General features: G+C 45.9%; 2 protein-coding genes across 4 annotated transcripts in view; one reads left to right on the top strand and one right to left on the bottom strand.

Annotated features, from left to right (window-relative positions):
- LOC118964954 (histidine-rich glycoprotein-like) overlaps nucleotides 1–170 on the top strand; it is a 4842-nt gene extending 4672 nt beyond the window's left edge. The window contains exon 3 of one of the 3 annotated variants that reach the window (XR_005052273.1): nucleotides 1–170. This exon is cut by the window's left edge and continues 292 nt beyond it. The gene's annotated coding sequence lies outside the window, so the exon portion shown is untranslated. The other 2 variants (XM_036981327.1, XM_036981326.1) reach the window with 2 other exon arrangements.
- An 18394-nt stretch (nucleotides 171–18564) lies between these two features.
- Nucleotides 18565–19824, bottom strand: LOC118965051 (extensin-1-like). The gene has a single exon (XM_036981792.1). It carries the CDS (start codon nucleotides 19822–19824, stop codon nucleotides 18565–18567), a length of 1260 nt encoding a protein of 419 aa, XP_036837687.1.
- Nucleotides 19825–24027: the final 4203 nt, after the last annotated feature.

Here is a 24027-nt window from a genome sequence, read left to right as displayed (position 1 = left end):
GGCCTCCATGTCTGTGTCTGTCTGCTTAGAGGACTGACTGACTGTTCTGAGACCTGACTGCCTCTGGCCTCCATGTCTGTGTCTGTCTGCTTAGAGGACTGACTGACTGTTCTGAGACCTGACTGCCTCTGGCCTCCATGTCTGTGCCTGTCTGCTTAGAGGACTGACTGACTGTTCTGAGACCTGTTGTCCCACATTCCACTGAATCATTCCACAGCAGAACCACGGCTGATTAGGATGTTACAGGACAAGGAGAGACTGATCTGTGAGTAGAGACTACAGCACCCACAAAGTAGAGACTACAGCACCCACAAAGTAGAGACTACAGCACCCACAAAGCATTGCAGCTCCCCTCACTGACACTTGTAGGCTTACTTGCACTGCCTACTTTTACACTGTGTGCACTTGATGTTTTTGTTCTCCAGGAAATTGCAGCTTGTGGAGAATATCACACAATTTACTCCTGACAAATTTGACATTTCCATTTTTATTTTATGCTGGAACATGTTCTGTTTTTGCATAATAAAGTATACTTTGAATATCATATTTATGGATTATCATTGTTTATAGAAAAATACCATATTCAATATTTGTTTTCCCACTGTAGTCCCTTAAATGGCCACATGGGGTCATCATTGTGCTAACTTGAGTTCAAAGAAGTGTGTGTGTGTGTGTGTGTGTGTGTGTGTGTGTGTGTGTGTGTGTGTGTGAAAACAGCAGGTTAGAATAAGAGCTAGACAGAGAGTGAAGGAACACACATTACCACCAACATCAACACAACTAGAAAATCAACTGCTTCTCGTTATTCACTCCTTATAATTCACCAATGAGTTAACCTGTGTACATATTGTTTAGTTTCAGGCCTTGTGTATCTTATTGTCTCTTCTGTAAAGGATTTTGCTACACCCACAGTAACGTGTATGCGACCAATACAATTTGATTTGATCCCTTGGCCAGTCCAACTGACACACAGTAACGTGTATGCGACCAATACGATTTGATTTGATTTGATCCCTTGGTCAGTCCAACTGACACACAGTGATTAAGGAAAGAGTCATTCAATAAAAACATGAAGAGGGATGTGTGTTACCATCATAAAACATGAAGAGGGATGTGTGTGTTACCGTCATAAAACATGAAGAGGGATGTGTGTTACCATCATAAAACATGAAGAGGGATGTGTGCGTTACCATCATAAAACATGAAGAGGGATGTGTGTGTTACCATCATAAAACATGAAGAGGGATGTGTGTGTTACCTTCATAAAACATGAAGAGGGATGTGTGTGTTACCATCATAAAACATGAAGAGGGATGTGTGTTACCATCATAAAACATGAAGAGGGATGTGTGTGTTACCGTCATAAAACTACAGTGGTGGAAAAACTACTGACTCGTCATACTTGAGTAAAAGTAAAGATACCTTCGTAGAAAATGACTCAAGTAACCAGTACAATACTACTTGAGTAAGAGTAAATGCTATACATAACATTCCTGATATTAAGCAAACCAGACGCCATGATTTTTGACAATTCTATTTTTTTACAGACAGATAAGGGCACGCTCCCACACTCACATTTACAAACTCAGTATCTGTGTTTAGTGAGTCTGCCAGGTCAGAGGCAGTAGGGATGATTGATAGGTGCATATACAGACCATATTGCTATCCTGCCTGAGCATTCTAAATGTGACGAGTACTTTTGGGTTGTCAGGGAAAATGTATGGAGTAAAAAGTACATTATTTTCTTTAGGAATGTAGTGAAGTAAAAGTATAAGTTGTAAAAAATATAAATAGTAAAGTAAATTACTGACACAGAAAAAAACGACTTAAGTAGTACTCAAAAGTATTTTTACTTATACACTTTACATCACTGCGGGGGGGGGGGGGGGGGGGGGGGGTCGGCATGACGACAAGTGACAGGAATTTTATATTAAAATGTTCAGAAGTTTTCATAAGCCTAGGAACATAAAATAGTGGACTGCTGTTCCTTTCCACACATGACATTTTTGCATGCGTGCACCCGTATGAACATACAGTGCCTTCAGGAAGTATTCACACCCCTTGACCTTTTCCACATTTTGTTGTGTAACAAAGTGGGATTAAAATTGATTTAATTGTCATTTTTTTTGTCTACGATGTACACAACATATATAATATATACGATGTACACAACATATATAATATATAAGATCTACACAAATGTAACATTTGTAAAAAAAAATATATAAAAATAAAACACTAATATCTCGATTACATAAGTATTCAACCCCCTGAATCAATACATGTCGGAATCCCCTTTGGCAGCGATTACAACTCTTAGTCTTTCTGGATAAGTCTATAAGAGCTTTTCACACCTGGATTGTATTTTATTAATAATTCTTCAAACTCTGTCAAGTTGGTTGTTGATCATTGCTGGACAGCCATTTTCAAGTCTTGCCATAGATGTTCACGCAGATTGAAGTCAAAACTGTAACTCGGCCACTCAGGAGCATTGATGTCGTCTTGGTTATCAACACTAGTAAGAAACTCCAGTAAGAAACTCCAGTAAGGAACTCCAGTAAGAATCTCCAGTAACAATCTCCAGTAAGGAACTCCAGTAAGAAACTCCAGTAAGAAACTCCAGTAAGAAACTCCAGTAAGAAACTCCAGTAAGAATCTCCAGTAAGAAACTCCATTAAGAAACTCCAGTAAGAATCTCCAGTAAGAATCTCCAGTAAGGAACTCCAGTGAGAAACTCCAGTAAGAAACTCCAGTAAGAATCTCCAGTAAGGAACTCCAGTAAGAAACTCCAGTACCTCAGATAGTATTCACACCCCTTGACATTTTACAGCCTGAATGTAAAAAATGTAGATTTTTTTGTCACTGGTCTACACAAAATACCCAATAATGTCAAAGTGAAATGATGTTTTTATTTTTACAAATTAATACAAAGTGTAAAGCTAAAATTTCTTCAGTCAATAAGTATTCAACCCCTTTGTTATGGCGAGCCTAAATAAATTCATGAGTATTACTATGATTTTTTTGTAATAACTACCTCATCTAACAACCCAACAATTATCTGTAAGGTCCCTCAGTCAAGCAGTGCATTTCAAACACAGATTCAACCACATGGTGCATGGTGAAGTTATTAATTACACTTTGTAGTGACTGGGTGTATTGATACACCATCCAAAGATATAGGCGTCCTTCCTAACTCAGTTGCTGGAGAGGAAGGAAACTGCTCAGGGATTTCACCATGATACAAATAGGGATTTTAAAACAGTTACAGAGTTAAATGGCTGTGATAGGAGAAAACTGAGGATGGATCAACAATATTGTAGTTACTCCACAATACTAACCTAATTGACAGAGTGAAAAGAAGGAAGTCTGTACAGAATAAAATATATTCCAAAACGTGCTTCCTGTTTGCAAAAAGGCACTAACGTAATACTGCAAAAAATGTGGCAAAGAAATTAACTTAATGTCTTGAATACAAACTTATGTTTGGGGCAAATCCTATACAACAGATTGCTGAGTACCACTCTTCATATTTCCAAGCATAATGGTAGCTGCATCATGTTATGGGTAGTCTGTGCCCGACCCACGATGCAGAAATGTGATTGTTTTGAACACCTGTGCCATCTCCTCTGGTAACTTATTTTCTTTCCCCAGAAATGCCCAGTATTGGCTATGGGGAAATAACTCACTGTCACTACAGCAGAAATGTCATTGGGACCCCATACCAGGAGATATTACAGTTTAGGGGGCGGAATGGACTGGTGTTAATCTAAGCAGCACAATGCTTTAACAGACTCTCTGGAGACGCTGGGAGATATGAAAGTGAGAAGGCCTCGACTGATGGAAGTTAATTATGCTAATGAAATGTTTCCGTGGCGTTTGGTTCCCGGTGATGCGTGGGACTGACTGGATATTGTGGCTCTATCTAGGTGCTGTTAGGATGCTATGCTGGATGTGATACAGAACAGAGGACCCTATGCTTATATCGATGTCTACTGTCTGTGTGTGTGTATGAGATTGGGGGCCCGTATATTCTCATTACCAATAGAGTTAGATGAACTGAGCAGATATACACAGTCTATTACTCCTCCATACAAAAAAAAATAAATTTGTTTTAAATGGTAATTAAACACTGAAGGATCCTATGATATCTGGACCCCCACCTCACTCGAGCCCAGCACTCTGATATCTGAACCCCCACCTCACTCGAGCCCACCACTCTGATATCTGGACCCCCACCTCACTCTAGCCCACCACTCTGATATCTGAACCTCCACCTCACTCTAGCCCACCACTCTATGGTATCTGGACCCCACCTCACTCTGGCCCACCACTCTGATATCTGGACCCCCACCTCACTCTAGCCCACCACTCTGATATCAGGACCCCCACCTCACTCTAGCCCACCACTCTGATATCTGGACCCCCACCTCACTCTAGCCCACCACTCTATGATATCTGAACCCCCACCTCAATCTAGCCCACCACTCTGATATCTGGACCCCCACCTCACTCTAGCCCACCACTCTGATATCTGGACCCCCACCTCACTCTAGCCCACCACTCTATGATATATGAACCCCCACCTCACTCTAGCCCACCACTCTATGATATCTGAACCCCCACCTCACTCTAGCCCACCACTCTATGATATCTGGACCCCCACCTCACTCTGATATCTGGACCCCCACCTCACTATGGTCCACCACTCTGATATCTGGACCTCCACCTCACTATGGTCCACCACTCTGATATCTGGACCCCCACCTCACTCTAGCCCACCACTCTGATATCTGGACCCCCACCTCACTCTGGTCCACCACTCTGATATCTGGACCCCCACCTCACTTTTGCCCACCACTCTGATATCTGGAACCCCACCTCACTCTGGTCCACCACTCTGATATCTGGACCCCCACCTCACTCTGGTCCACCACTCTGATATCTGGACCCCGACCTCACTCTAGCCCACCACTCTGATATCTGGACCCCCACCTCACTATGGTCCACCACTCTGATATCTGGACCCCCACCTCACTCTGGTCCACCACTCTGATATCTGGACCCCCACCTCACTCTGGTCCACCACTCTGATATCTGGACCCCCACCTCACTCTGGTCCACCACTCTGATATCTGGACCCCCACCTCACTCTGGTCCACCACTCTGATATCTGGACCCCCACCTCATTCTGGTCCACCACTCTGATATCTGGACCCCCACCTCACTCTGGTCCACCACTCTGATATCTGGACCCCCACCTCACTCTGGTCCACCACTCTGATATCTGGACCCCCACGTCACTCTGGTCCACCACTCTGATATCTGGACCCCCACCTCACTCTGGTCCACCACTCTGATATCTGGACCCTCACCTCACTCTGGTCCACCACTCTGATATCTGGACCCCCACCTCACTCTGGTCCACCACTCTGATATCTGGACCCCCACCTCACTCTGGTCCACCACTCTGATATCTGGACCCCCACCTCACTCTGGTCCACCACTCTGATATCTGGACCCCCACCTCACTCTGGTCCACCACTCTGATATCTGGACCCCCACCTCACTCTGGTCCACCACTGATATCTGGACCCCCAACCTCACTCTGGTCCACCACTCTGATATCTGGACCCCCACCTCACTCTGGTCCACCACTCTGATATCTGGACCCCAACCTCACTCTGGTCCACCACTCTGATATCTGGACCCCCACCTCACTCTGGTCCACCACTCTAATATCTGGACCCCCACCTCACTCTGGTCCACCACTCTGATATCTGGACCCCAACCTCACTCTGGTCCACCACTCTGATATCTGGACCCCCACCTCACTAGGGTCCACCACTCTGATATCTGGACCCCCACCTCACTCTGGTACACCACTCTGATATCTGGACCCCAACCTCACTCTGGCCCACCACTCTGATATCTGGACCCCCACCTCACTCTGGTCCACCACTCTGATATCTGGACCCCCACCTCACTCTGGTCCACCACTCTGATATCTGGACCCCCACCTCACTCTGGTCCACCACTCTGATATCTGGACCCCCACCTCACTCTGGTCCACCACTCTGATATCTGGACCCCCACCTCACTCTGGCCCACCACTCTGATATCTGGACCCCCACCTCACTCTGGTCCACCACTCTGATATCTGGACCCCCACCTCACTCTGGCCCACCACTCTGATATCTGGATCCCCACCTCACTCTGGTCCACCACTCTGATATCTGGACCCCCACCTCACTCTGGTCCACCACTCTGATATCTGGACCCCCACCTCACTCTGGCCCACCACTCTGATATCTGGACCCTCACCTCACTCTGGTCCACCACTCTGATATCTGGACCCCCACCTCACTCTGGCCCACCACTCTGATATCTGGACCCCCACGTCACTCTGGTCCACCACTCTGATATCTGGACCCCCACCTCACTCTGGCCCACCACTCTGATATCTGGACCCCCACCTCACTCTAGTCCAACACTCTGATATCTGGACCCTCACCTCACTCTGGTCCACCACTCTGATATCTGGACCCCCACCTCACTCTGGCCCACCACTCTGATATCTGGACCCCCACCTCACTCTGGCCCACCACTCTGATATCTGGACCCCCACCTCACTCTGGCCCTCCACTCTGATATCTGGACCCCCACCTCACTCTGGTCCACCACTCTGATATCTGGACCCCCACCTCACTCTGGCCCACCACTCTGATATCTGGACCCCCACCTCACTCTGGTCCACCACTCTGATATCTGGACCCCCACCTCACTCTGGTCCACCACTCTGATATCTGGACCCCCACCTCACTCTGGTCCACCACTCTGATATCTGGACCCCCACCTCACTCTGGTCCACCACTCTGATATCTGGACCCCCACCTCACTCTGGTCCACCACTCTGATATCTGGACCCCCACCTCACTCTGGCCCACCATTCTGATATCTGGACCCCCACCTCACTCTGGCCCACCACTCTGATATCTGGACCCCCACCTCACTCTGGTCCACCACTCCTTGTGGAAATGAGAGCGGGAGCACAACAAAAGACGATGGTGGAATTCCCCTCCCCCTCCCCTCTGGGAATTCAATGACAGGGTCACGGTCTGCATTTGAACTCAAGGACCAAAGACATCCAGGGTCAAAGGTCAGGCGTGAACACTACAGACTGGGGAGATGAGGTCAGGGGTTGCAGACAAACACCCTGCTTGACCTCTTCAGCGCCCTGAACGGCAGAGTAGGAGTATGTTTTCTCTGTATTGATTAAAAACAGGATCACGATTTGGTTGCCCTCTATAATAGTCTGTCAGTTAGAAGGTTAGTCTGTTCTGGTCAGTTACTATAGTCTGTCAGTTATCCTGTCCAAAAATGTAATCGATAACGTAACTTTTGGATTACCCAAACTCAGTAATGTAATCTGACTACATTCCCTTACTTTTAGATGAGCCTACATTCCCCTAAAGAGGCATTAGAAGAAGACAAAAATGTATGTTACTAACTGAACAACATCTATTGCAGGATAAATCAATGTTAAAGTTTACATAGCTGGCTATATGGATGTAAAATGTTACTTTATGGGTTGGTTATTTAGGCTTCTTCTAACCCATCACTTTCTACTGCGTATAATAATATGATTAAATTATATCTTTACATTAAAAACCAAAGTCCAGCAGAATTCCAGTCATTCCAATAAATGTTATACTTGATCATTAAGAAAAGGACTTGGAAATATGGAGGTGTAGTTTAGCCAAATTGTTTAACCTGAGCGTGACCCCAAAACTAAGGACTTATTAGCCAGCAGTCCTCTGTTGATTATGATTTTGTTGTCATGGAGGACTGATTGGGCTCATTGATTCCTGTTGAAAAATAAATGCTGCGCTCATGGAATGGCATGCTTTGTTAAGATTGTGCAAAGCTTCATCAAGGCAAAAGGTGGCTACTTTGAAGAATCTAAAATCTAAAATATATTTTGATTTGTTTAAGAGTTTTTTTGGTTTCTACATGATCCCTTATGTGTTATTTCATAGTTTTGATGTCTTCACTATTATTATTTTTTTCTTCTCATCAGCATGAATTAGATTGAGCTCGAAAAGTCCCACTTTTATTCCACTCTCTTGGATCTGCACTATGCAGCTGTTGCAAAAGGCCATTTCTCACTGTCTGTCCACCGGTTTCAAAAACAATGATTGATAGGCAGCTTAAACTTCTTGAATTCAATCATTATTGGGTTCAAATACACATTTAGGTTTGTGAACAGCCATCCACAACAACCCCAATCCATAAGGCACAAATAGCTGAATGAGAGAGCAGCAATGCTGTTTTGGATGTCATTGAGAAAACAGAGAAGTATCAAAGATTTTTTTTCTCTCGCAAACATCCTTTCTGAATTTAAAAGTAATCCTTGAAGTAATCATCTAGTTTTTCAAAAGTATCGGTAATCTGATTACAATATTTTTGCTGGTAACGTAACGAATTACAGTGACCATTTATTTTGTAATCCCTTACAGGATTACCTGTCTGTCAGTTAGAAGGTTAGTCTGTTCTGGTCAGTTACTGTATTCATGTTACACAAAGCCTTATTCAGACCATATAGATGATCCAACAGGGATAGAACACTCCTAATCATCTGCCCTCTGACCCCTGAAAAGGATTCTGGTCTTACAACCTGCACCCTGACTTTATTCTCAATTAGTTTAAGTGCCATACCAAGGGGTTCAATCTGTTGCTCTGATTCACAGGCCCTCTGTGTGTGTATGGTGCGTTGTGTGTGTGTATGGTACGTTGTTTGCGTGTATGGTGCGTTGTTTGTGTGTATGGTGCGTTGTTTGCGTGTATGGTGCGTTGTTTGCGTGTATGGTGCGTTGTGTGCGTGTATGGTGCGTTGTGTGCGTGTATGGTGCGTTGTGTGCGTGTATGGTGCGTTGTTTGCGTGTATGGTGCGTTGTTTGCGTGTATGGTGCGTTGTGTGTGTGTATGGTGCGTTGTGTGCGTGTATGGTGCGTTGTGTGTGTGTATGGTGCGTTGTGTGTGTGTATGGTGCGTTGTGTGCGTGTATGGTGCGTTGTGTGCGTGTATGGTGCGTTGTGTGCGTGTATGGTGCGTTGTGTGTGTGTATGGTGCGTTGTGTGCGTGTATGGTGCGTTGTGTGCGTGTATGGTGCGTTGTGTGTGTGTATGGTGCGTTGTGTGCGTGTATGGTGCGTTGTTTGCGTGTATGGTGCGTTGTTTGCGTGTATGGTGCGTTGTGTGCGTGTATGGTGCGTTGTTTGCGTGTATGGTGCGTTGTGTGTGTGTATGGTGCGTTGTGTGTGTGTATGGTGCGTTGTGTGCGTGTATGGTGCGTTGTGTGCGTGTATGGTGCGTTGTGTGCGTGTATGGTGCGTTGTGTGCGTGTATGGTGCGTTGTTTGCGTGTATGGTGCGTTGTGTGCGTGTATGGTGCGTTGTGTGCGTGTATGGTGCGTTGTGTGCGTGTATGGTGCGTTGTGTGCGTGTATGGTGCGTTGTTTGCGTGTATGGTGCGTTGTTTGCGTGTATGGTGCGTTGTGTGCGTGTATGGTGCGTTGTTTGCGTGTATGGTGCGTTGTTTGCGTGTATGGTGCGTTGTGTGCGTGTATGGTGCGTTGTTTGCGTGTATGGTGCGTTGTTTGTGTGTATGGTGCGTTGTTTGTGTGTATGGTGCGTTGTGTGTGTGTATGGTGCGTTGTTTGCGTGTATGGTGCGTTGTGTGTGTGTATGGTGCGTTGTTTGCGTGTATGGTGCGTTGTGTGCGTGTATGGTGCGTTGTTTGCGTGTATGGTGCGTTGTGTGCGTGTATGGTGCGTTGTTTGCGTGTATGGTGCGTTGTTTGCGTGTATGGTGCGTTGTTTGCGTGTATGGTGCGTTGTTTGCGTGTATGCGCGTGTGAGAGAGAGAAGCTCAAGGAGGGGGAGGGATGGACAGGGCAGGGTGTTCACTCACTCATCCCCTTGGTGCTGGCTGGGCATAGGGCAGCAACAAAGGCTCTCGACTTCTGTCTGTCTCTGACCATCTTATTCAACCTCACATCAGACCTCTGTCTGTCTGTCTGTCTGTCTGTCTGTCTGTCTGTCTGTCTGTCTGTCTGTCTGTCTGTCCTCAAGTTTAAAAGATTGACGCTGCAGCCATCAATGGCCTTCTTCAGATTCCGAAGGCCATTGAAGGCCGGAACGTCAATCTTTTACAGTTTTTCTCAGTCGCTTTGGTGCATTTTTCACATCATCACTAACATGTGCAAAATAATAAGTGCATTTCTCAGAACAATTTGTACAAACTGCAATATACAATAGATATGTTTCTAAAGCTAGTCAGTCACTAAAAATCCTTAGTACATCTCTCAAAAGTAAATATTCATGCCAATGATCATGTCAGTGTCATCAGAATGATAAGTCATTGAGTCATTGTTCACGAACAAGGTCGTCAAAATGTTTAGGCATGTTGTCAATGTAACTGTGTACTTTGACAGTATTACCTGATGTAAACTTAGGCTACAGTTTGGATGACAGTTACTGTATTGAAAATGCACAAGGCTGCACTTCTATGGCATATATAAATTTCAACAGTACTATTTACATATTACTGTATGTGGGTTACTGATTGAAAGAGACTGGACAACCCAAGGGGCACAAAGGAAAAAAAACTAAATTAGAAAGAAACACAGGAAACCACCCCTAAGGCACAAGTTTGCCCACAGCACTGTTGTGCTGTCTCTACACATCCAGACGTTCCTGTCTGTCGGCCCACATATTCTCATCCACATCACACCGGATATTTTCCCTTCCAATGCAACGTGGAAAGAATCTTTTGGAATGCCTTATCCATCCTCTGCAGGCGTCTACTGTGATGTCCTCACATGCTGCATCCATTGCAGCCAGCAGGGTCATCTGTGTGTGTGGCTGACGATCGTACACCTTCCACCTCCATGCTGAAACTAACTTCTCAATTGGGTTAAGGAATGGTGAATAAGGTGGGAGGAATTCTATGAGCATCCTCGGGTGGATCACAAACCATTGCCTTATGATGTTTGATCGATGGTAACTCACATTATCACAAATGACCACATACTTTGGCAAATCCTCTCTAAACAGACCCCTCTCATCATCAGGGATGAGAGCCCTGTAGAGAGTCTCTAAAAAGTTGAGTAGATGCTGGGTGTTGTATGGCCCTATAAGGGGGATATGGGTTAGGACACCATGCTCTGAAATAGCAGCACACATGGTGATATTTCCTCCCCGTCTGGCAAATCCACAGTAGCTCTGTGACCGATGATATTCCGAACCCGCCTTCTGCATTTGGTCAGGTTGAAGCCAGCCTCATCCACGTATACAAAGTTGTGAGAGGGTTCACTTGATTCCAACTCCATTATACACTATATCCCAGAACACACAGTTGAATTTGTTTTGGTAAGGAAGAGTGACATAAAATGTACATATATTGCATGTTCCTTCCACAGCAATGGAAATGTGTGCAGTTTATGCTTACTGTGCTATGTATCACTATAAAATGTTGCTGTAAAGTAGTTTTACCTGTACATACTGGTACCGTAGCTCCTTAACTCTGTCCTCATTCCTTTGGAATGGGACACGGTACAGCTGTTTCATACTCATCTGGTTTCTATGCAGCACCCTGTCGATGGTTGAGATGCTAACCGTATGGATGTTTTCAAAGACATCGTTGTCTTCTATAATGGTCCTTTGTATTTCCCTGAGTCTCATGGCATTGTTTGCTCGGACCATGGTGCAAATAGCCTCCTCCTGTTGAGGTGTGAAAAGGCGTCCTCTGCCACCGGTTTGAGGTAATCTTGCAGTCCTATGTGGGGAAAAATGCAGTGATGCATCGCACACTTTCACATAGACAAAAACTATGCGAACACACATTTTACTGTAAAACAGGCAGGTGGGTGCATGTAAGGTGCAGTATGTATCTGTATAGAGTATATCTCTGTATGCTGTGAAATACAAGTGGACTACTGTAACATGAAGCATTGTAGGAAGAATACAGTATAATGCTTATATACAGTAACAGTACACTGTACATTGGTGGACAGACCTGTTCTCTCTTCGAAACGTTTTAACTATTGAGGACACGGTTGATCTCCCAATATTCAGCTGCACCCTTCGACCCGCCTCAGCCATTGTAAGGCCATGATTGACAACATGGTCTACAATAGTGGCCCTTATGTCATCAGATATGCGCCTATGTCCTCTTCTGCCTCTTCCTCTGTTTTGCCTTCCACCACGGATCCTTGCTCCTCTTCTTCCTCCTCTTGGCTGTTGACCCTGTTCGTTTCCTGGTCCATCCATTATTGGAAAATTGCAACTCTGTGTTGTGGTCTGTCTGTATATGCTTGCCAATTGATTCTTCATGAGATGCACCTTTGAGCTATTTAGACAACTGGTTGATTGTTGGTTGAACTAACACTTTACATTCCTTCATGAGTGAGGGTCAATTTCACCTGCACGATTCATCAATTCACATTTTTGTACAAAAGGTCTAATAGAAATGTGTAAAACTATGCTTGACAGTTTATGACAAATAGTTCAACAATTTTGCATGTAATGGCTTATGCAAGGAACTAATGCCTAGATGTTTTGAGGGGTAAGACTATTCAACAGAGAACCATCTACTATATTTTGATCAATATGACATGAGCAATTGATAATGTGGAAAAAAGCTGACACTTGTAAATTATCAATTGCAATTTGTTAAAAAGAATAAGAAATTGCTTTAATGATGTGCACAAGTGACTAGATGATTTGGGATTTGTACAAGTAGTATCAAGAATTGCACTTTTGATCTAAGAAATGCACCAAAGCGACTGAGAAAAACTGTAAACTTGCTTCATAAAACAATTCATTTTTTATGGTGAGCGAGTGTTGCGCCTTTTCCTGTCTAATGATGTCTACACATTTTTAGGTTGCACCTCTACTCACGTTGGCTGAGCAGACTCTCCTTCTATTCACTCTTTCTCTTCCTGCCAGCAGCACACTTCTCTGACACACACATTGTCTTACCCTGTCTCTCTCTTCATCTGGCAAAGTTCCAGTCAGCAATATGTGTGTGTGTGTGTGTGTGTGTGTGTGTGTGTGTGTGTGTGTGTGTGTGTGTGTGTGTGTGTGTGTGTGTGTGTGTGTGTGTGTGTGTGTGTGTGTGTGTGTGTGTGCCTGTGTGTGTGTGTACGCGTGTGTGTGTGTGCGTGTGTGTGTGTGTGTGTGTGTTTGCACAGTGTGGATGATAGGCTATATGTATTTAGGCTAAGGGGATTTGCTGGGCTCTGCCCGCCAATGGCCAGGACTGTGTGACAGTTCCAGGACCCTAAGAGGAGAGGAGGGAGGATGGCGAGACAGACATCTAAACAAAAAGGGCAGCAGGGGTGATAATCCTACCTAATGCCCCCAATCTGCCCTTACACTCTGGTAAGGGGGAGGCTGAGTGCACTCATGAGGAGTGGGCGACCAAGGACACTTTCTAGGGGGCTAGCTAGCTAGCTGTCCACTTCCCCTCTGTGGCTCTCTGTTGAGCGGGTGTGCTAGCTGTCTGAATGAACTCATGCTAGAGGACACTTCTCAGCAGGCCATAGCTAGCAGGTCTCTCTCTATTCACACAGTCAGGGCCCTAGACGATGATGGACGTCCGTGTGTAATGAGGGCCAGACAGGGACCCTTCTGATGCTGATTGATCAGAGCTGGTCCTGCTGTGGCATCCCTGTCCATGAATGATGTCATCCTTCTGGTCTGTCTCTGTCTCCACTGGACATGAGGATTTAGACTGAGGACTGTTCTCAACTAAGATTAAAGAGAAATGGACTCTGCCAGCCACTCCAGAATGTTATTGCGTTCCTTTGCCCTCCCTCTTCTCTTGTGGATGTGGAATAACTGTAGGTATTTATGATATACAGTACAGTGGAGTCTGAAATGATTAACCCCTTGATAAAGATGTTTTAAGTGTTGGTTCCAGTAGTTTATATATTTTTCTAAAAGATTCAGTTGGATGTGATCTCTGTAAGGTTTTGTATATCTTACCAACCAGAATACTTTTCTGATTCAAATAGGATTCCCTCAACATTGCTCTGGTGACTGTATAAAATACATCATTTAAATACTCAGCTATATTTTATGCTCAAAAAAAGGAGGACATTATATTATTTTGTCATAATATAATTGCTCAGAGAAAGAGATTTTGTTTAACAAGTTTTTTTTCCTCAAAAAGGTAAGGGTCAAAATGATTGACACTCCTAAAGATTCATATAAATAAAGTAGTCAAAAGTTTAGTATTTGGTCCCATATTTCTATCACACAATGACTACATCAAGCTTATGACTTTGCAAACTTGTTGGATGCATTTGCAGTTCGTTATGGATGTGTTTCAGATTATTTTGTTCCCAATAGAAATGAATGGTAAGGTAAGGCAGGTAGCCTAGTGGTTAGAGACAGGTAGCCTAGTGGTTAGAGACAGGTAGCCTAGTGGTTAGAGGCAGGTAGCCTAGTGGTTAGAGACAGGTAGCCTAGTGGTTAGAGACAGGTAGCCTAGTGGTTAGAGGCAGGTAGCCTAGTGGTTAGAGACAGGTAGCCTAGTGGTTAGAGACAGGTAGCCTAGTGGTTAGAGGCAGGTAGCCTAGTGGTTAGAGACAGGTAGCCTAGTGGTTAGAGACAGGTAGCCTAGTGGTTAGAGGCAGGTAGCCTAGTGGTTAGAGACAGGTAGCCTAGTGGTTAGAGACAGGTAGCCTAGTGGTTAGAGACAGGTAGCCTAGTGGTTAGAGACAGGTAGCCTAGTGGTTAGAGGCAGGTAGCCTAGTGGTTAGAGACAGGTAGCCTAGTGGTTAGAGGCAGGTAGCCTAGTGGTTAGAGACAGGTAGCCTAGTGGTTAGAGACAGGTAGCCTAGTGGTTAGAGACAGGTAGCCTAGTGGTTAGAGACAGGTAGCCTAGTGGTTAGAGGCAGGTAGCCTAGTGGTTAGAGACAGGTAGCCTAGTGGTTAGAGGCAGGTAGCCTAGTGGTTAGAGGCAGGTAGCCTAGTGGTTAGAGGCAGGTAGCCTAGTGGTTAGAGACAGGTAGCCTAGTGGTTAGAGACAGGTAGCCTAGTGGTTAGAGGCAGGTAGCCTAGTGGTTAGAGACAGGTAGCCTAGTGGTTAGAGACAGGTAGCCTAGTGGTTAGAGGCAGGTAGCCTAGTGGTTAGAGGCAGGTAGCCTAGTGGTTAGAGGCAGGTAGCCTAGTGGTTAGAGACAGGTAGCCTAGTGGTTAGAGACAGGTAGCCTAGTGGTTAGAGGCAGGTAGCCTAGTGGTTAGAGACAGGTAGCCTAGTGGTTAGAGACAGGTAGCCTAGTGGTTAGAGGCAGGTAGCCTAGTGGTTAGAGACAGGTAGCCTAGTGGTTAGAGACAGGTAGCCTAGTGGTTAGAGGCAGGTAGCCTAGTGGTTAGAGACAGGTAGCCTAGTGGTTAGAGACAGGTAGCCTAGTGGTTAGAGACAGGTAGCCTAGTGGTTAGAGACAGGTAGCCTAGTGGTTAGAGGCAGGTAGCTTAGTGGTTAGAGACAGGTAGCCTAGTGGTTAGAGGCAGGTAGCCTAGTGGTTAGAGGCAGGTAGCCTAGTGGTTAGAGGCAGGTAGCCTAGTGGTTAGAGACAGGTAGCCTAGTGGTTAGAGGCAGGTAGCCTAGTGGTTAGAGACAGGTAGCCTAGTGGTTAGAGACAGGTAGCCTAGTGGTTAGAGACAGGTAGCCTAGTGGTTAGAGACAGGTAGCCTAGTGGTTAGAGGCAGGTAGCTTAGTGGTTAGAGACAGGTAGCCTAGTGGTTAGAGGCAGGTAGCCTAGTGGTTAGAGGCAGGTAGCCTAGTGGTTAGAGGCAGGTAGCCTAGTGGTTAGAGACAGGTAGCCTAGTGGTTAGAGACAGGTAGCCTAGTGGTTAGAGGCAGGTAGCCTAGTGGTTAGAGACAGGTAGCCTAGTGGTTAGAGGCAGGTAGCCTAGTGGTTAGAGGCAGGTAGCCTAGTGGTTAGAGGCAGGTAGCCTAGTGGTTAGAGACAGGTAGCCTAGTGGTTAGAGACAGGTAGCCTAGTGGTTAGAGGCAGGTAGCCTAGTGGTTAGAGACAGGTAGCCTAGTGGTTAGAGACAGGTAGCCTAGTGGTTAGAGACAGGTAGCCTAGTGGTTAGAGACAGGTAGCCTAGTGGTTAGAGGCAGGTATCCTAGTGGTTAGAGACAGGTAGCCTAGTGGTTAGAGACAGGTAGCCTAGTGGTTAGAGACAGGTAGCCTAGTGGTTAGAGACAGGTAGTCTAGTGGTTAGAGGCAGGTAGCCTAGTGGTTAGAGACAGGTAGCCTAGTGGTTAGAGGCAGGTAGCCTAGTGGTTAGAGGCAGGTAGCCTAGTGGTTAGAGGCAGGTAGCCTAGTGGTTAGAGACAGGTAGCCTAGTGGTTAGAGACAGGTAGCCTAGTGGTTAGAGGCAGGTAGCCTAGTGGTTAGAGACAGGTAGCCTAGTGGTTAGAGACAGGTAGCCTAGTGGTTAGAGGCAGGTAGCCTAGTGGTTAGAGGCAGGTAGCCTAGTGGTTAGAGGCAGGTAGCCTAGTGGTTAGAGACAGGTAGCCTAGTGGTTAGAGACAGGTAGCCTAGTGGTTAGAGGCAGGTAGCCTAGTGGTTAGAGACAGGTAGCCTAGTGGTTAGAGACAGGTAGCCTAGTGGTTAGAGGCAGGTAGCCTAGTGGTTAGAGACAGGTAGCCTAGTGGTTAGAGGCAGGTAGCCTAGTGGTTAGAGACAGGTAGCCTAGTGGTTAGAGGCAGGTAGCCTAGTGGTTAGAGACAGGTTGCCTAGTGGTTAGAGGAAGGTAGCCTAGTGGTTAGAGGCAGGTAGCCTAGTGGTTAGAGGCAGGTAGCCTAGTGGTTAGAGACAGGTAGCCTAGTGGTTAGAGACAGGTAGCCTAGTGGTTAGAGGCAGGTAGCCTAGTGGTTAGAGACAGGTAGCCTAGTGGTTAGAGGCAGGTAGCCTAGTGGTTAGAGGCAGGTAGCCTAGTGGTTAGAGGCAGGTAGCCTAGTGGTTAGAGACAGGTAGCCTAGTGGTTAGAGACAGGTAGCCTAGTGGTTAGAGGCAGGTAGCCTAGTGGTTAGAGGCAGGTAGCCTAGTGGTTAGAGACAGGTAGCCTAGTGGTTAGAGACAGGTAGCCTAGTGGTTAGAGGCAGGTAGCCTAGTGGCTAGAGACAGGTAGCCTAGTGGTTAGAGACAGGTAGCCTAGTGGTTAGAGACAGGTAGCCTAGTGGTTAGAGACAGGTAGCCTAGTGGTTAGAGACAGGTAGTCTAGTGGTTAGAGGCAGGTAGCCTAGTGGCTAGAGGCAGGTAGCCTAGTGGTTAGAGACAGGTAGTCTAGTGGTTAGAGGCAGGTAGCCTAGTGGTTAGAGGCAGGTAGCCTAGTGGTTAGAGACAGGTAGTCTAGTGGTTAGAGGCAGGTAGCCTAGTGGCTAGAGACAGGTAGCCTAGTGGTTAGAGACAGGTAGCCTAGTGGTTAGAGACAGGTAGCCTAGTGGTTAGAGACAGGTAGCCTAGTGGTTAGAGACAGGTAGTCTAGTGGTTAGAGGCAGGTAGCCTAGTGGCTAGAGGCAGGTAGCCTAGTGGTTAGAGACAGGTAGTCTAGTGGTTAGAGGCAGGTAGCCTAGTGGCTAGAGCGTTGGACTAGTAACTAGAAAGGTTGTTAGATCGAATCCCCGAGCTGACAAGGTAGAAATCTGTCGTTCTGTCCCTGAACAAGGCAGTTAAGCCACTGTTCCCCAGTAGGCCGTCATTGAAAATAAAAATGTGTTCTTAAATGACTTGCCTAATTAAATACATTTTAAAAAATGTACTGCGCAGGTGTCAACCTCATTCCACGGAGGGCTGAGTGTCTGCGGGTTTTAGCTCCTCTCTTGTACTTGACTGATGAATTAAAGTCACTAATTAGTAACGCCCCTCGCCTGGTTGTCTAGGTCTTGATTGAATGGGAAAACCAAAAACCTGCAGCCATTAGGCCCCCCATGGAATGAGTTTGGTACCACTGATGTACTGCGTCATTTTGGAGTCACTTATATTATAAATAAGAATAGACTATATTTCTAAACACTTCTCCAGTCATATGGATGCTACCATGATTGAGGATAATCCTGAATGAATTGTAAATAATTATGAGTGAGAGAGTTTACGGAGGGTCAAAGATCATACCGCCAAGATACTGTACGCCAACCTATCACCATTACCACATAACGGGAGGGTAGCATGTCTTGGGGTATGATCTTTGACCCTCCGTAACTCTCTCACGATTCCTTCAGAATTATTCAGAATCAAGGTAGCATCCATATGTATGTAGAAGTGTTTAGAAATAGAGTCTATTCTTATTTACAATACACAGGAAGTATTTTCAACTAAACTGCAGTATGCTGACCATCCCCGGTCAGGCATTTTGCTATTGCCCTCTGCATGTGATAGTATGGCTTGGGAGATGCAGTTTGTTGCACTGTTTGGCTGAAGGGACACACACACACAAACCCACGCATGCACACACAAACACACACACACTGATTTTGGGGATGAATTAGCCAACAGCTGTGCAGATTACCAGTCGGCCTCCAGAGGAACAGAGAGAATCAAGAGAGTGTTGTGTTCCTCCTCTCTCCAAAAACAGGAGAACACTGTGTTTCCTAGACAGTGTTGTAATAGGTGGCAGGTGATTGGTGATAGGTGGTAGGTGGCAGGTGATTGGTGATTGGTGATAGGTGATAGGTGGCAGGTGATAGGTGGTAGGTGGTAGGTGGCAGGTGATTGGTGATAGGTGGCAGGTGATTGGTGATAGGTGGTAGGTGGCAGGTGGTAGGTGATAGGTGGCAGGTGATTGGTGATAGGTGGTAGGTGATAGGCAGCAGGTGATTGGTGATAGGTGGCAGGTGATTGGTGATAGGTGGTAGGTGATAGGCAGCAGGTGATTGGTGATAGGTGGTAGGTGATAGGTGGCAGGTGATTGGTGATAGGTGGTAGGTGATAGGCAGCAGGGGATTGGTGATAGGTGGCAGGTGATTGGTGGTAGGTGATAGACAGCAGGGATTGGTGATAGGTGGCAGGTGATTGGTGATAGGTGGTAGGTGATAGGCAGCAGGTGATTGGTGATAGGTGGTAGGTGATAGGTGGCAGGTGATTGGTGATAGGTGGTAGGTGATAGGCAGCAGGGGATTGGTGATAGGTGGCAGGTGATTGGTGGTAGGTGATAGACAGCAGGGATTGGTGATAGGTGGCAGGTGATAGGCAGCAGGTGATTGGTGATAGGCAGCAGGTGGCAGGCAGCAGGTGATTGGTGATAGGTGGTAGGGGGCAGGTGGTAGGCGGCAGGTGATTGGTGATAGGTGGCAGGTGGTAGGTGATAGGCAGCAGGGGATTGGTGATAGGTGGCAGGTGATTGGTGGTAGGTGATAGACAGCAGGGATTGGTGATAGGTGGCAGGTGATTGGTGATAGGTGGTAGGTGATAGGCAGCAGGTGATTGGTGATAGGTGGTAGGTGATAGGTGGCAGGTGATTGGTGATAGGTGGTAGGTGATAGGCAGCAGGGGATTGGTGATAGGTGGCAGGTGATTGGTGGTAGGTGATAGACAGCAGGGATTGGTGATAGGTGGCAGGTGATAGGCAGCAGGTGATTGGTGATAGGCAGCAGGTGGCAGGCAGCAGGTGATTGGTGATAGGTGGCAGGTGGTAGGTGATAGGTGGCAGGTGATAGGTGGTAGGTGATAGGTGGCAAGTGGTAGGTGGCAGGCGGCAGGCAGCAGGTGATTGTTGATAGTTGGTAGGTGACAGGTGGCAGGTCATAAGTGCCAGTTGACAGGTGATTTGTGATTGGTGATTGTTGATAGGTGGTTGTGTCTATGTGTGTGGACGACTCTGAGGCGTTGGGTCGTAATACCTTTAAAAAGCTGAGCTGTGTCCTTGACAGAAGCTCGTCTTTGCCCAGCACACCGGGCGGGCGGCCATGACAGTTTATGGTGGATCGAAGAGGCACAAGTTATGTGTTGGAGGCTGTCGCATCTCTGATAAAGGAGGCAATACATACCACAGGAGTAATAGAACAGGACAAGCCAATCAATATCCAGAGAGGCCGTTTGACCCAGGCTTTAAAATGACTTGTCACACTCACTGCCCTATGCCTCTGTCGTTTCAGCCTCGGCTGAGATGGGTCTAGGGGGAGGGTGGGATATAATGACGTGGACCTCTTCAGATTGTCTTACAGAGGAATAGTTACTTCAATTGGAATAGCGTGTTTTTTCCGTATCATTTTTGTTGTTGTTGAAAACGTTGTGTTTGTGTGTGTGTGTACCTGCCTAACCCTGAAGCATTAACTGACATCGGGAGCCAGCTGAGTGGAAACAGGTGTTTCACCTGAGTAAACAGGGCTGCTGTATAAACAACCTCCTGTTTCCTTCTAGATAAAAGACAGCTGCTCAGCCAAGAGATAATATGGTACAAATACACAGATAATGTAGTATGTCCCTGTCTGTCTGTCTGTCTGTCTGTCTGTCTCTCTCTCTCTCTCTCTCTCTCTGTCTCTCTCTCTCTCTCTTTCTCTCTCTCTCTCTCTCTCTCTCTCTCTCTCTCACTCTCATTCCCTCCCACTCTTTACCTGTCTACCTCTCTACCTGTCTACCTCTCTACGTCTCTACCTGTCTGTCTCTACCTGTCTACATATCTACCTGTCTTCCTGTCTACGTCGCTACCTGTCTACCTGTCTACGTCTCTACCTTTCTAAATCTCTACCTGTCTACCTGTCTACGTCTCTACCTGTCTACCTGTCTACGTCTCTACCTGTCTACCTCTCTACCTGTCTACCTGTCTACCTGTCTACCTTTCTACCTGTCTACGTCTCTACCTGTCTAAATCTCTACCTGTCTACCTCTCTACCTGTCTACCTGTCCAAGTCTCTATCTGTCTAAATATCTACCTGTCTACTTCTCTACCTGTCTAAATCTCTACCTGTCTATGTCTGTACCTGTCTACCTCTCTACCGGTCTACGTCTCTACCTCTCTACCTGTTTACCTCTCTACCTGTCTACCTGTCTACGTCTCTACCTGCCTACCTGTCTACCTCTCTACCGGTCTACGTCTCTACCTGTCTACATCTCTACCTGTTTACCTCTCTACCTGTCTACGTCTCTACCTGCCTACCTGTCTACCTCTCTACCTGTCTACGTCTCTACCGTTTACCTGTCTACGTCTCTACCTGTCTACGTCTCTATCTGTCTACGTCTGTACATGTCTACCTGTCTACGTCTCTATCTGTCTACGTCTGTACATGTCTACCTGTCTACGTCTCTACTGTTTACCTGTCTACGTCTCTACCTGTCTACGTCTCTACCTGTCTACCTGTTTACCTCTCTACCTGTCTACCTCTCTATGTGTGTCTTTTCCTGTCCTTTCCTGTCCCATCCTGTCATGTCCCAATAAAACCAGTCCTGGGATTATCCGGCTCCCTGGGATTAAACTACGATCCCCATAGTGATGTTTCTGGGTGGGGTGTGTGTATTTGGAAGGAGGGGTATGTGTGTGCACATGCAAGGCTTGGGGTTGTAGAAGGGAGGGTGTGTGTGGAAGGGGGTCTGTAGGGTGTCCAACTGTGCGTGTGTCAAGGGTGGGAGGGAGTGTTGGGAGAGAGGGTCGATAAGAGGTTGCATGGGGACAGACAGACAGATGGAGTGCAGAGTGTGTGTGTGTGTGTGTGTGTGTGTGTGTGTGTGTGTGTGTGTGTGTGTGTGTGTGTATGTGTGTGTGTGTGTGTGTGTGTGTGTGTGTGTGTGTGTGTGTGTGTGTGTGTGTGTGTGTGTGTTTGGGGGGGTTCGTTAGTGGTACTAAGAGGTTGCTTGAGGACAGACATAAATCTGGAAGCTATCTGCTGTACCTCACTGAGCTAAAACCAGACTGTGGTATAAAGTCGTTAAGTCTGCTATGCATTACTTACTGAAGGGAGGTTGAGGGGATTACATGGCCAACTGTAGTGGTTCTGTGGATGGTGCTGCCTGCTTCCCTGTCTCTCTGGTTGGTGACAATGACATGAACATGTATTTGGGTTGACATCCATGCAAGCATTATTCTCCACCCAACATACACGTGGCGTTTCCATTGTTTGGTTGAACCCTGATCTATTGATTAAATCCACAGTAGATGACCTGCAGATGACCTCAGAACACATACTGTATTCTACCCTCCACTGCTAAATAAACACAAAATCATAGCAACCTTTTCACAACACTTCATCCTGTCCTTTACCTCCAGAGCATATCCACATACAATGTAAAGTGCTTTGAAATCTAGAGCAAAACACGACAGTATACATTGTATACTACTACTACCGCTACTACTACTACTACTACCACTACTACCACTACTACCACCACTACTACTACTACTACTACTACTACCACTACTACTACCACTACTACCACTACTACCACCACTACTACTACTGCCACTACTACCACTACCACTACTACCACTACTACCACCACTACCACTACTACTACTACCACCACTACTACTACCACTACTACTACTACACCTACTACCACTACTACTACCACCACTACTACCACTACTACTACTACCACTACTACCACTACTACTACCACCACTACTACCACTACTACTACCACTACTACCACTACGACTACCACTACTACCACTATCACCACTACTACCACTACCACTACTACCACTACTACTACTACTACTACCACCACTACTACCAAAACCACTACTACCACCACTACCACTACTACTACCACCACTACCACTACTACTACCACCACTACTACTACCACCACTACTACTACTACTACCACCACTACCACTACTACTACCACCACCACCACTACCACTACTACCACCACTACCACTACTACTTCCACCACTACTACTACTACCACCACTACCACTACTACTACCACCACTACTACTACTACAACCACTACTACTACCACCACTACCACTACTACTACCACCACTATTATTACTACTACCACCACTACCACTACTACTACCAATACTACTACTACTACCACTATTACTACTAGCACTACTACCACTACTACTACCACCAATACCACTACTACTACCAATACTACTACTACTACCACTACTACCACTACTACCACTACTACTGCTACTACTACTACTACCACCACTACCACTACTACTACCAATAGTACTACTACTACTACTACCACTACTACCACCACTACCACCACTACTACTACCACTACCACTACTACCACCACTACTACTACTACTACCACCACTACCCCTACTACTACCACCACTACTACTACTACAACCACTACTACTACCACCACTACCACTACTACTACCACCACTATTATTACTACTACCACTACTACTACCACCAATACCACTACTACTACCAATACTACCACTACTACCACTACTACCACTACTACTACCAATAGTACTACTACTACTACTACTACTACCACTACTACCACTACTACTACTACTACTACCACTACTACCACTACTACTACCACTACAACTACCACAACTACTACTACTACCACTACTACCACCACTACTAGTACTACTACCACTACTACTACTACCACTACTACTACCACTACTGCTACTACCACTACTACTACCACTACTACTACTACTACTACTACTACTACTACCAGGGTTGGGTAGGTTACTTTCGAAATGTAATTAGTTACAGTTACAAAATTGTAATCAGTAACGTACTCGGATTACATTCAGTTACTTTTAGATTACTTTCCCCTAAAGAAGCATTAGAAGAAGACAAAATGTATGTTACCAACTGAAAGACATCTATTGCAGGATAAATCAGTGTTAAAGTTTACATAGCTGGCCTTATATGGATGTTAAATGTTACTTTATGGGTTGGTTATTTAGGCTTCTTCTAACCCATCACTTTCTACTGCGTATAATAATATGATTAAATTATATCTTTACATTAAAAACCAAAGTCCAGCAGAATTCCAGTCATTCCAA

Source organism: Oncorhynchus mykiss, chromosome 6 (assembly GCF_013265735.2).
Source record: "Oncorhynchus mykiss isolate Arlee chromosome 6, USDA_OmykA_1.1, whole genome shotgun sequence".
NCBI lineage: Eukaryota > Metazoa > Chordata > Actinopteri > Salmoniformes > Salmonidae > Oncorhynchus > Oncorhynchus mykiss.
The sequence above is the reverse complement of the archived record's forward strand: the minus strand, read 5'-3'. Positions and strand labels throughout refer to the sequence as shown.